The 13,966-nt window shown below is 36.6% G+C and overlaps 1 protein-coding gene across 4 annotated transcripts in view; it reads left to right on the top strand.

The window, feature by feature from the left end:
* DOP1A (DOP1 leucine zipper like protein A) overlaps positions 1–13,966 on the top strand; it is a 72,708-nt gene that overhangs the window by 38,984 nt on the left and 19,758 nt on the right. For all 4 annotated transcript variants that reach the window (XM_067294055.1, XM_067294053.1, XM_067294052.1 and 1 more), the window contains 7 exons: positions 1,142–1,416; positions 1,912–2,064; positions 6,794–6,894; positions 8,186–8,445; positions 9,198–11,202; positions 11,297–11,408; positions 12,357–12,536. In XM_067294055.1, coding sequence (XP_067150156.1) covers positions 1,142–1,416; positions 1,912–2,064; positions 6,794–6,894; positions 8,186–8,445; positions 9,198–11,202; positions 11,297–11,408; positions 12,357–12,536 — 3,086 coding nt within the window. The remainder of the gene's footprint in view (positions 1–1,141; positions 1,417–1,911; positions 2,065–6,793; positions 6,895–8,185; positions 8,446–9,197; positions 11,203–11,296; positions 11,409–12,356; positions 12,537–13,966) is intronic.

Here is a 13,966-nt window from a genome sequence, read left to right as displayed (position 1 = left end):
AGTCACTGATCTGTTTATAGGAATGAGTCCACTTATTCTGATACTGGTAGAACATAATTGTGCTTAAACTTAGCTGTGTGCTTAATTTCTCAAATAAATGCCTGTTATTTTTAATTGAAGAAATTAAAAGGGAATTGAATCAAGCTCAAAAGAATGTTTATATCTATAAACTCTAGGGCATTAAATTGGAATTGTGTTAGATATATTTAGGTTCCTAATTATATTGCAAAATTATTGTGTATGTAAATTATAAATTGCATCTTCCTTATTTTGGTTCTAAATAGATGCTGTATTTATGCCTATTAAGTAACACTTTTTCATTTGTGTCTCATTATGGAATCATTTACTTATTTTAGTAATGCAATCCATAGTCCTTTCAATGTTTTAAGAAAAATTACTCTGATAGCACCAAAATAAAAGGGTGCATTGTGCATGTGACGCACAAAGGGTGATTTGACTGTCAGCTGCAGAGAGACACCTGCATTATCAGACCATTGTATGGTAATAAGTGAGGGGACAGTAAGAAAGGGAAAGTAACAGCCTAAGTGAAAGCAGAATGTTATTTAGTAGGGATAATTTTCTCACCAAAACCATCAATTGCTGGAGATACTTTTACTCGTCTTTTATGTTTCAAGCAAAACGAATATATTTTGTGTCATTTTACACTTTATTTACATATATAAGATACTATAGAGTTATTCTAGGATAAACTGCAATGTTAAGACTTGTTTGCTCTTCAGGAATTTCCTGAAGGAGGAAAGCAAATGAAGGAATGTGTGGTCTACAAAATGTGCAGTTTTGTTTAAAAAATGAGATGAATGCATCCATGAAAATGGATGCAATTCCATAAAATGTATTTTTTCTCTTCCTTGTTTAAGTTTTGATATTCACTTTTAGTTACTAAATATTCGAAGTGATGTAGTATTACATTCTTAAGTATATTATTCTAAAGGTAAAGATATAAAGACACATCAGTAGGTATTTCTCTCCTGCATACATTTTCCTACACGCATACTCTGAGAGGGTTGAAATATGAAAAGTAAAGGGCAATCATAGATGTGGTTTTGAGATATAAGAGGAAAAATGAATAGCATTTAAAATTGTTGTTAAATGAAAATATTTTCTCTGGTTTTCATCTCAGACTGTGAACAAGTGCAGCCTCCACTGTGGCTTCAAACTCTAATGAATGCTTGCAAACAAGCGAGTGATTTCAGCATTCAAGGTGTTACTATTTCCCTTGTGATGGACTTGGTTGGATTGACTCAATCTGTTGCTCTTGTCACTGGAGAAAATCTGAACAGTGTAGAAACTGCTCAGCCTCTTAGTCCTAACCAGGGAAGAGTGGCTGTGGTCATTAGACCTCCTCTTACCCAAGGCAACCTGAGATACATGGCTGAAAAGACAGATTTCTTCAAGGTACTGTGCATTATGCATACTCATTAATGTTTTCTTTAGATTGTTTTTTCTGGCTGGTGAAGACTGACAGTCTCTGCCGTTTTCCTGTGCTTGGTATGGTAAACCAAACTTCCTTGTTGAGTGTTTTGACAACAGTTGTAATCCATGTTAGACTCTAAATGAAAATACATAGTCAACTTTCCAACTGTGAGTGTTTCACTGATTGCTCAGGTGAAAACACTTGATTGAGTATTCCAGTGGAAGTCTTTTATTTCTGGAGATGACTTCCCAGCAGGAATATTTTCTGTCATAAGTTAACACAGTGTTTTAAACAGTTGTTTATGTTCATACAAATAGAAAAGAACAGTTTTGTAGATAGCCTGTTAGTCATACGGTATCATCAGATGCAGCATCTCCCATCACTGCATATATCTCAAGCTGGTTTAGAGGAAAATAACAGAAAATATGATACTCATTTAGTTGTCTTTCTTGCAACATTTGTTTTCATGTACAAAGCATATAGCTTTAACTCTCTGGGACCAGTTGGGCGATGGAACTCCTCAGCATCATCAGAAGAGTGTGGAGCTCTTCTACCAGCTGCACAACCTTGTTCCATCTTCTAGCATTTGTGAAGATGTTATTAGTCAGCAGCTGACTCACAGAGACAAGGTAAGTTGTTCTCATGGTTACTAAAAGATGAGTTAAATATATGCTTATTTTTAGAGAAATATGTTTGGAAAAAGGACGTGGTGTTTCAGTGGAGGGCATAAATAACTCCAGTATTTAAAAAATGTTGCATTATATTTATAAGACTGTTTCAAACATTAAAAATACTCTTGTCTTTTATGCAGAACGTCAGATTTGTCCACCCTCTGATGTTGCCACTCTTTCCTATATTCCCACTCACAAGAACACTTAACCTTATCTCTGTATTTGATCCCTGTTTTCATGACATCTTGGTGTTTCACAAACATTGATTCCTTTTTCCTCATTATGCTTCTCTGAGGAACAGGGAATAATTTGTACAAAGAAACATTATCAAGAAGATAAGGTCTTAATCAAAGCATATAAAAAAGGCCTGGTAATGGTAGGAACTGGACCTAGATTTTCTGGATTCCATTCCAGTTGTCCTAACAGCTCTTCTTTTGTTGGACAGCTCCTTCAAATTTGAGCATTTATTTTGCTTTATCCTAACTGACTGTAGTCCAGCCCTCCTAGGAGCTCCCTCCTATTTCATCTAATCCTTGCATTCTGTCAAATAATTTATCTTAATATAGCATCTATGCCCTTCTGCTTCCTTTCCTCCACAGAACTCGGAGATGGAGCAAGAACTAAGTTTTTGTCATTGCCACACCTCAGTCACTTTTCTTGATAATGATGTTAGATTCCTTCTCTCTCAAGACAGTCATCTGTGGTCCTCTTTATCTTTCTATTCTTTTGTTTTCTCTTTTCTTTCCCTCTGAGATGAGTTGTCTTTACTGCCTTTGTTTTTGTGCCACCACCTCATTTTTACAGTTTGAAGTCTGTTTTTGATTCCTTTCACTTGCCATGAGAAACATCCTTCTGAGTCTGCTGCATTTGACATTACTGATTTGCTGCTTCTGCCTTAATTCCTTCTCGCTGACAATGAATTTGTTCTTTGTCTTTCTGACCATTCATACCTTATCTTGTTCTTTTTGTAACAGCTAATGTAAATATCAGACCAAAAAGCCACTTGTAATTAGTAAGATTTTACTTTATTTGCAGATGCCAAGAGCTATGCTCAATATTTCTGAGCTCCATCCTCTGCAACTTCTCTCAATTAACTATTTCCAGCTAGAATGTTTCTGTAACAGTCTTTTCCTTCAAGCTCTCATTGAAGAGGCTCCTGTACAATTCTTCCCAATTTCATGTGGCTCCTTTCTTCTCTAGTTATTTGTCCTTATAAGATTTAAATTCTGACCATTTCTGACATGCTTGCCGGTTCTAGAGGACAACTACTAAACTGCTCCACAGTAATTGCCAGTTTTCTTTGCATCTGCATCTTTGTGGAAATACGCTTGCCTTATCTGCTCTAACTGACATGACAGTGGGGTTGTGAGTTGTCTGCACATTTCTTTTGGGTGTGTTGCTGAAGCTACTCTTTTCTTGAGGTCTTTATTTTCTGTCTCTGTCTCCTGTCTAAATTCATGGACCATAATCTGAGAAGAACCTTTTGAATGATCTGAGAGCTGCTTCTCTGCCTCTCTGATAATAGTGTTTGGTTTCTTGTTAGTACTTTGTAACTTGTCTTAACTCCTGTTATGCTACCACAGGTTAAGATATTTGCTCATGAATTCATGTGGTGTGTTTCTCCTCTTCCTTACTGCCACACAAAGGCCTCTTATCTCACTGCTTGCTTTTTTTCAGAAGTGATCTTGGCTATCCTACTGACTACTTCTACTTCGCTCTCAGTTTAGCTAGTGCAAGTACAGTAGTATTTTCAAAATCTTTTGAAGCTGAAAGATACTCAGATTGCTGACAAACAATGTCTATTTTAGGTCTGTAATATGTTTCTGTACTTTTCTACTAGACAAAGGGAGCTTTTCAGCATTCAGCAGCGCAGGTTGTTTTATGTAGGAGACTTTTTTCTTTTATCAAAAGAAATGCTCTACTTACCCATATATAAAGCACATGCTTAGCTTTTATGATGGTTATTAGGCGTTCCACTTGTCATGACCGGTGCTTTGTTTTCTCTAGAAATTTGTTTCAGGTTGTCACACTGTCATGCTATGAAGGTTCGATAGCAATGACTGAGACAGTAATATAATGATAATAAAAAAGATGTTTATTTCCTCACACAAGTTCTTGGATTAGTAACATCCATTAACATAATGCGATTACTAATTTAGAAAGGATAACACAAAACCATCAGTTACTAATTTAGAAAGGATAACCTGAAACCATCGATTACTGCGTTATTAATTGGAAGGACTGCTTATCCCTACTTGAAAGCTTTCTTGTTCACTCTCCTAGTGAGAGGACTCTCAACCTCGAGGAGTTACCTTAACCCAGCGTCCCAGGAAAAGGGGAGGGGGGGGGATGCTCACGGTCCAGCCGGAGAGGATGGTCAGGTCACGTTCCCGTCCCTGCTCAAACTCTCCTAGCTGCCAAGTCTCTTTTTATACGGCTGGGGCTCTGGGCAAACACTGCTTTTGCTGACTTTTTGCGAGTTTCACAATCACAGGACTGTCTGTTTGCCTGCTTGGGGGGACCCTGCTAGCGAGGCAAGACCACAGCACCTCCGTATTGCTTCTTCCCTCCCCGGGGGTCCGTGCAGATTCCAGGTGGCAGACCTCTTCAGTCTTGTTAATGCTGCCATTCCGCAGCCTTATACATATCAGTCCTTGCACATATCAGTTGGTAGACGACTTTAGTCCTGTTAAGTCCTCTGTTCAGCAGCTTTGCACACATCAGCTCTTGTGCTATCAGTTCTTCTGCATATCAATTGACAAACTTCAGTCCTGTTAACTCTTCACTCGCCTGTCACAGGTAGAGGCAATCAATTTGACATTTGAGTTGAGGCCTCTGTAGTGCTTTAAATTTTAGATGTGCAAAATGTCTTCACAGCCCCTGCAGAGCAGAAGATGGGAAGTTAGTTACTTGTTTACAAGTGCTGGCAATGCATGCTTGAGTGATTTCACAAGCAGTTGTCTTTTCTGCCTTTCTGCCAGAGATTAACAGGGTCAAGTGAACTGAATGTGAGTCAGCTTGTCAATCACTGCAGTTCACAGCTTGGCATATTGATAATACTGCTGCTGATTTACGGTTTTACGTATTACTCTGGTCTGTGAACTGCAGTGTCTGAAGAGGTAGCACACAATCATTTCTGCCAACCTTGCTGTGGGGACAGTAACTTCTTAAATCTTCACAGCGTGGGCTGCAAGGGCTCACATGAAGTCTTCTCCATATGTTTGAGAATTGGTTATTTTGTCTCACTAATCAGCAGATATTGAATTGTTTTGTCTAACCGTGTTTGTATTTGGCAGCAATTTTTTCCTGTGATAAGCATATTTTTTCTAACTATGCATTATGTTTGCTTTTCTTTGCAGAACGCTGCTGTTTCTCTAGTTTTTAGTTTGAGTCTGGTGTGATTTGTCTAGTGCTCTTTTTATAATTTTCATTTTTTGTAGCTTTGACTTAGAATTTGCATTGTTGTGGCACACACTGGTTGTATTAGCGGTTGCAGAACTTAAGCTATATGTTGTAAGTGAAGTCTGGAAGTGTGCCAGAGTCTCAGTGATATTAACAGTTTGTGGTTTGGTTTCTTTTTGATTAGAGGTAAATATACCTACTGTTTATTTCCTATAAGCATATGTTTTAAAAACAAACAAACAAAACCCGCATCATCTCTTTGTCTCCCTGCCTCCCTGCTTATCTAGTAATTAAACCCTCATTGTATTTGAAACTAATTTTACTTGATGTTTTATTCAGTATAGCTATCCTGATTACTGTGCTTTCTTTGTTCAGTCCTACAGCTGCTTAGTAACTTCCTTGTTGCTTGGATAAAACTGTTGTTTACAGACATACCCATATAGTCTTACCATAATGTGGCATTTGTTATTGTTTTCAGTCTTGCTGGAATAACTGTTTGCTCTGATAGCCACAGTAAAGAGATAAAGGCATAAATTCTTAATTTAATACCATCTTCAGAATTAAATATTTTGCATATTATTAGCAATAATGTGCAGCAGATTATCATCTGCTGCTTTAAGCATGTATTATTTGTTACAAAACTAAGCTGTAAGTAAAATTAGCATCTTATTCATGAACTTTATCTATGTGTTATCTAGCTGGAGAATTCTTGCATCTCTCTCTCTCTAGCCAATCTGTTTTCATTCCCTTATTTCCTTGGATACTGTGTTTAATCCCATGACTCCAGAGGCTACCACTTGGCTGCTTTTATCTAAATATTTCTCTGACAGTTCTTCTTCTCTCAGCCTCTGTATCCTTGAGTTTTCCTCTTCAAAAGCTTACATGTTTCCTCCTGATCATTTTTCATGATCTCTTCTAATGCCTTGATGTTGATTATGATAAACTCACTGGAAGCAGAGCTGTGCAACTGGCATGAGTAAAATTAGTATTGTTCAAGCTAGGGCAATATGTATTCAAAATTTTTTCAAGCTAAATTTGGAAACTGAGGCAGGAAAGATCAAGATCAGGGGGAGGAATCCTTTCCTGTTACTAAAATTGTTTGTAAAAAGCTATTGTTGCCTATTTCTGTTTTTCAATATTAAAAGATAAGATTAGAACTCATAGTCAAATACATGATTTATAATAACTTCATGATACCTTTTAAGCTTCTGTATACCTCTTTTTTGCAGTACTTATCAGAGGCTAGTGGTATTCTGTTAGATCTAACATATAATTTGATCCACAGAAAGTAAGAATGGAAGCTCATGCAAAGTTTGCAGTGCTATGGCATCTCACCCGTGACCTTCATATTAACAAGTCTTCTTCCTTTGGCCGTACCTTTGACAGGTTGGTGATTGCAGCCATGATTCAGTTAAAATAATTTTGCTTCAAAATCTTTAACTACGTTACACTGACAGCATAGAATATTTAGAATTTAGAGAATCTCAGTGTTACCATGAGAGCCAGGAAGGAGGGGAAGAAGCAAATGAGTATTTGACAAATTTACTTTCATGATGATGATGATGTCAGTTGTAGATTTTTCTGACAGATATAAAATATAGGACAGGAAAGATCACCTGGTGCATTGACCAGCAGTGCAGTTAATGTGTGCATATATTAAGCATAGTATCTGGGTTGTTGCTGTGACTTGGCAAAAACAAAAGCAAGAGAGAGAAGTCAACACAGAATTGCATTATATAAAAACAGAAAGTAAGGATAGAGCTAAGAGAATTTAAGAAAAATCTGCAAGTAAGCACTAAGATATAAAAATTATTTTGTGTAATCTGTGTGTTTTTATGTAAGATGCCACCTGCTGACAAGCAGCAGAGGATTTCTATTTTGTTTTCTGGTGTCAGGCCATCTTCTTCGAAAAAGCTGAATGTTCCAGATCCCGAACTAGCCTCATCATCCTCAACTAGCAGAAATGTGCTGGGAAAATGCTCTTTTAAATTTCCTAGTGTATACCTAGCTGTAGGAAGCGAAGTAAAATGGTTATCATTTCTTTGACTTGCTGCTGTCACTTGTGGAAATGGTGATAAATTCTGTATGTACAGCTAAGAGCTTCTTGTGAACACATACCACTAGAGGACATAAAATGGTAAAATTTACAGTCCAGTATGTATATTGTTTTCCCCCAAAATTTGGGAAGGTTTCGAAAGGCTAAAACTGTAAAAAGAAGAAAATAATGAGAGTAGGAAGAGTTTAATCCTCAAATACATTTCTCCTCCCAGTTCTCCAAGATAAGATCTTTGAATAAGGTATCTCTTATTTTTCATGCAACTGCATGAATTGGCTTTTTAAGTTTGTCTTTTCGCAGCTCTTAGTAGTCAAAGACAACTTGTTATGCTGGTAGCTGTACAAATGTTTTAGCTGACTATACTACTAGTACTACTACTAATACAATAGGTGTCTTAACTGACATTATTACTAGCTCTTCCTGGTCATTTCTTCATTAGGCTAGACTAAAATATAAAATTTTGGGCTACAAAGTTTGGATTCCAAATAAAATACTGTTTTATACAGGGGAAACACTGGAGTGTGTCCCAACATGTTGAATTTATCATATATCGGATTAAAATGGGATTATACTGTGTGTGGTATAGAATATGTGCTAAATTCATTCTTCTTTCTGTTCTAGATCTTTATTTATTATGCTAGATAGCCTTAATAGCTTAGATGGTTCTACATGGTCAGTGGGACAAGCCTGGCTAAATCAAGTCCTTCAAAGACATGATATTGCAAGGGTTCTTGAACCTTTGCTCCTACTGCTTCTCCATCCAAAAACTCAGCGAGTTTCTGTTCAGCGAGTACAGGCTGAATGTTACTGGACTAAATCTTCCTGTCACCCTGAAGAAGAAAATGAAAAGCACTTTATGCAGAAATTTAGCTGTGCAGATGGTATGTACACTAGAGGACTGTAGGAATTTTCTTATTTAATTTTGCTTATCTATTATTTACAAGTAACATTAAAACATAGTAGAAATTTTTGACAGTAATTCTGAAAAGAAAGTTCTAGAATAACTACTGCTTATATGTACATCTGTTTATGCATGCATATTTTTTCCTAATTCAAGTCTACCCTGTAGGCTTGATACCAAGTCTACCCAATATATCTACCCAAAGATACCCCAGTATCTTTGAAGTTTCATTGCTTCCAATTTAAGATAATAGTCAAGTATTTTAATATAGAGTGTATTATTATGTCCTGTTCACTTCAGTGGAACTTAAGCATATGTCTTGAAGTTTAACCAAGAGCTGAAATGCTTTTTGAATTAGGATCGCAATGATGTGAGGCTGACTGAAAACATACCGATCTAGTTTGAAGGTGTATGCATGTATAGTATAATTTTAGTAACATATTGTTAATTATTTTTTATGAAAACACAAGCACATAAGACTGCATAAGATTTCATGTGTGAATTACTTTGTTTTGCTAAAGTCTACTACTAAAATAATCTTGCTTTGGTTAAGTGAACGTGTGTGATTTGCATATTAACATTTTTTTTCCTGTTCTGGTGTGAAAAGGGCTAAGTACCATACCTTCATCTCAGTCAAAGTATTAAAAATACTTTAAATTCTTGATTTTAATTCTAAATTCTTATTCTTAATTCTAAATATTACATGTATGATTTTCTGTGTTTTTCTTTAAGCATTTTCTCATGTGCCTTTAAGCCAAGGACAACTTATACCTAAAGAAAGCAATGAAAAACAACTTGCTATGGACGAAATGGAGAACTTCAGCCTGACCGTCAACCCTCTGAGTGACAGGCTTTCCTTGTTAAGTACCAGCAGTGAGACTATTCCAATGGTCGTGTCTGATTTTGACCTTCCTGACCATCAAGTTGAAACATTGCAGAGTTCTGACTCTGGCTGTTCTCAGTCATCTGTTGGAGACAACATCAGTTGTGAGGTAGAAACAGAAAGCCTGAGTGCTCAAGATAGCTCTCAAACTCTGAGAGAAGACTCACCTGATGAAATTGTGCAACAAGTGGTTACTGATCTAATATGCAAAGTTGTAAGTGGTCTTGGAGAAGAGACTGAATCAGTCGGACATAATCTACACTCTGAGGATACTTCATGCAAATTCAGTCCGTTAGATAACTCTGAAGAGGTGACTAAAAGTGAAGATCAAAATATTCAAAGTAGCCAGAGTAGTTTGCTTAGTAATGACAGCTCCCAGTTATTATCAGCATCAACTGAGACTGGGCTTGAGAGTTTACGAGATGAAATTTCAAGAAATAACTCTTCACCCTGTATTGCTGCAAGTCAGCAGTCTCTCTCTGATCTCACTTTTACTTCCATGGAATCAAAGTCTAGAAAGCAAAGCCACAGTAGTATTCAGTTCAGCTTCAAAGGAAAGCCACCAGAAAAAATGTCAGAAAAAGAAACAATTGTTAAAGAGTCTGGCAAGCAACCAGGTGCAAAACCTAAGGTGAAAATAGCCAAAAAGAAAGATGAAGAGAAGAAGAAAGCACAAACAGAAAAGCTTAAGCAAACAAATGTCTTCTTCAGTGATGGTCTTGATTTAGAAAACTGGTACAGTTGTGGAGAAGGAGAGATTTCAGAAATAGAGAGTGATGTGGGGTCACCAGGAATGCGAAGATCTTCCAACTTTAATATCCATCCATTGTATCAACATGTGCTGCTCTATCTCCAGCTGTATGACTCTTCAAGGACACTGTATTCTTTTTCTGCGATTAAAGCAATTCTGAAAACAAATCCTTCAGCTTTTGTAAGTGCCATCTCTACTACCAGTGTCAACAATGCATACACTCCCCAGCTCTCATTGCTCCAGAATCTTCTAGCCAGGCATCGAATATCTGTTATGGGCAAAGATTTCTATAGTCACATCCCAGTTGATTCGAACCATAACTTTCGGAGTTCTATGTACATAGAAATTCTTATCTCCTTGTGTTTGTATTATATGCGAAGCCACTATCCAACTCATGTTAAAGTAACCTCACAAGATCTAACAGGAAACCGTAATATGCAAATGATGAGTATAGAAATTTTGACACTTCTTTTTGCTGAGTTGGCAAAAGTCATAGAAAGCTCTGCAAAGGGCTTTCCTAGTTTTATTTCGGACATGTTATCCAAGTGCAAGGTTCAGAAAGTGATCTTGCATTGTCTGCTATCTTCTATCTTTAGTGCACAGAAATGGCACAGTGAAAAGATAGCTGGAAAAAACATAGTGGCTGTAGAAGAAGGTTTCTCTGAAGACAGCCTTATAAACTTCTCTGAAGATGAATTTGATAATGGCAGTACTCTGCAGTCACAGCTTCTAAAAGTACTCCAGCAGCTGATCGTCCTGGAACACAGAGTAATGACTGTGCCTGAGGAAAATGAAACAGGCTTCGAATTTGTCATAACGGACTTGGAGCACATCGGCCCTCAGCAGCCAATGACTTCCCTTCAGTATTTACACTCTCAGCCAATAACTTGTCAAGGCATGTTTCTCTGTGCAGTGATAAGAGCTCTGCATCAACACTGTGCCTGTAAAATGCATCCCCAGTGGATTGGCCTCATCACTTCTACTTTGCCTTACATGGGAAAAGTTCTTCAAAGGGTGGTTGTTTCTGTGACCCTTCAACTTTGCAGGAATTTGGATAATTTAATTCAGCAGTATAAATATGAAACAGGATTATCTGATAATAGGTATGTGTATGTGGAGATGTATAGTTTTTTTCAAGCAAATTTGAATTAATTTACCATCAAATGAACTACTTAAAAAAATTATCTTTTATTTTAGGCCTCTCTGGATGGCATCAGTCACTCCACCAGATATGATTCTTACTTTATTGGAAGGTATCACAACGATAATTCATTATTGCCTCCTAGATCCATCTACACAATATCATCAGGTAAACCTGTTTGGGTGTCTGAAAGATTCCTATACAGTACTAGTCAAATTAAGGCATATGATTGTATTAACAGTGCTTGTATATAGGTACTTGGAGGCTTGAGTGAAAAATACTGAATTTGACTATCTTGGCTATAAATAAGTTTTTCATTGCTAATATCTACATCTCAATTAAATAGAAGAACAATTTTCTACAAATGAGATCTTTGAGAGAGTATTCTTGGATTTTTAATTTTTTTTGTTATCCTGAAAAAGAGCAAAGTAGTAATTCATTAACTTTCAGACTTCTGAGATGCCACCTTTTAGAGCTGGCTTCATTTGTGGGACTTTACAGGCTGATGCCTTTATCTTCTGGCTGGATTTTGTTCACCTTGCAATATGTCAAAATATCCTCTTTCTGCAGCTTCTGTATATTCACAATTTGTCTTCCTGTTCAAGTGGTATTTTTGGATCTGATGATCTGAGCATGGTCTATGTCAGGAATTTGGCCCAGATTCTGCAAGAAAATGTTTGTCCTGCTGTCTTTTTTGTTTTGCTTTTGTTCATGTTTCCCTTTGCTTTCCATTCATTTAGAAATAACTGAAAAGTGTTTACTCTCTGTGCAAATAAATAATTTTGCTTACAGTATTAGTTTCCCCTCAAATTCTGAAATAATTAAGTTTTGCAAAGGTATTGGTAGATGATATAAAATTGATCACTGTAGACATGAGGCTTCACATGTTCAGAATACATTCTATACCGAATGATTGTGAGTCAAAAAATTCTTTAATTTATTCTTATTTAACAGACTCAAAACTGTATATACTCTAAGAATTATTAAAAATATTTTGAAAAAGAGTTAAAGTGGCAAACTTTGATGTCCATTAAATTTCAATTCATACTGTTTTACTAATGCTGTTTATGTAGATGTTTAATGCTCTTCCTCCCCTTCTCCTTTGAAATCCACTAGCTTTTGGTTAATGTAGATCAGAAACACTTGATTGAAGCACGCAATGGGATCCTATCTATCTTGCATATGATCATGTCTTCTGTGACTCTGCTATGGAGCATCCTTCACCTTGCAGATTCTTCAGAGAAAACCACTGCTGCTGCTGCTTCCATTACCACTATTAATCTTGGATCAACAAAGGTCAGAATACCAGGGATTACATCGTTTAAGTTGTTCATGAATACCTTTGTCAAACTAAATTCACTTACATTCCCTTAAGTGTAAATTGTGTTTTAATACCTTTGTCGCTGTCTATAACCATCCATCCCAGAAACAAGGCTTTTATAAATGGATATTGAATCAGCTTTTAAACTTAAGTGTATCACCTGACAACAATGTGCCTCCCCTGTTGGCCTTCTACGAAGGAAATTATATCCACCCTGAAGAACAGTTGAAGCCGTTTAAGACTACCCTTTTATGTCTCAAAGGGTATAAAATATTCATGTTAAATCTTATCAAAACAGAGCTCTACTTTGAAAACAGCTTGCACTCAGACATTTGTGAACTAGTTCCTTATTCATTCAACTCTTCTACAGTAATGTCATTATAGACGAGAAAATGTCATAGCAGGTAGTAAGTTAGTAATTGTAAAGATGAGAAGCTGAAAAGGGGACAAGTAGGACTCTCCTGAGAACTCTGCCTAGCCCTTTTATTGAAAGCAGCTCAGACTTGTAGTACTTCACATTCTTAAGTAAGAAATTGTCATTTAAATTTGAAGCATTTTAAAATATGATTTCCTCATAGTTCATTTGAATATATCAGATACTGTTTTGTGATGATGCTATGTTACAACCTTTTCAACCTTTGTCATTCAAGCTGAAGGAGTAATAGATAACTCCTTATGTCATTTTTGCACAGACATGATTCATGGTCATATTTGTGCTGCCAGGAGGGCTTTCCACTCACTGACGAGAAGTCTGTAGTTGTGAATGGCCTGTAAGCATTATGCTGCTTCTGTGAAAATAAGATAAGCTTTTGTACTCTGATTCAGCATTAACTCTTTTGTAAATCCCAGATTTTCTTTATTTTGCCCAAATCCGCATTATTCAAAAGAACATTTAACATACACCATACATGAAAAATCCTGGTTGAATTCAGCTGGTTGGTGAATTCAGCTAGTCACCTATTAGAATAGTTTTTTTGCTTTTTCGCCTCATGCCTTTTGTGTATTGCTTTTATAGCTGCCTCAGAACTGGTTGTTGTGGTTAAAAACACATGGAATTGTATAGAATTGTGTGCCTCATATATGAGTGAGCTTTTTAAGCTTCAGTCCAACTGGGCTGCTTTGGCAACTGTTCTCTTGGCAAGTGCATAAAGTGCACAGTCAAGCTCTAGGATCCTATTTAGCAGTTTTCTGCAAGCTTAGAGAAATCCTACTGAAATATCTCAGACCAAAGTAGAAATGGCTTTCAGAAAATAGACAGGAAATAGATTTTTCTTTGTAATCCTCCTGTCATAGAAAACAGGCCTAGAAGATGTCTCAGGAAATATATGCTGTTTTTCCTGACCCAAGTGTGCCTAAATAACTTTTGACATGCTTAAGAAACATATTATTAAGAGTTTCAACACTG

This window comes from Apteryx mantelli, chromosome 3 (assembly GCF_036417845.1).
Source record: "Apteryx mantelli isolate bAptMan1 chromosome 3, bAptMan1.hap1, whole genome shotgun sequence".
NCBI classification, from domain to species: domain Eukaryota; kingdom Metazoa; phylum Chordata; class Aves; order Apterygiformes; family Apterygidae; genus Apteryx; species Apteryx mantelli.
Note: the sequence above shows the minus strand (reverse complement) of the source record. Positions and strands in the feature narration are given on the sequence as shown.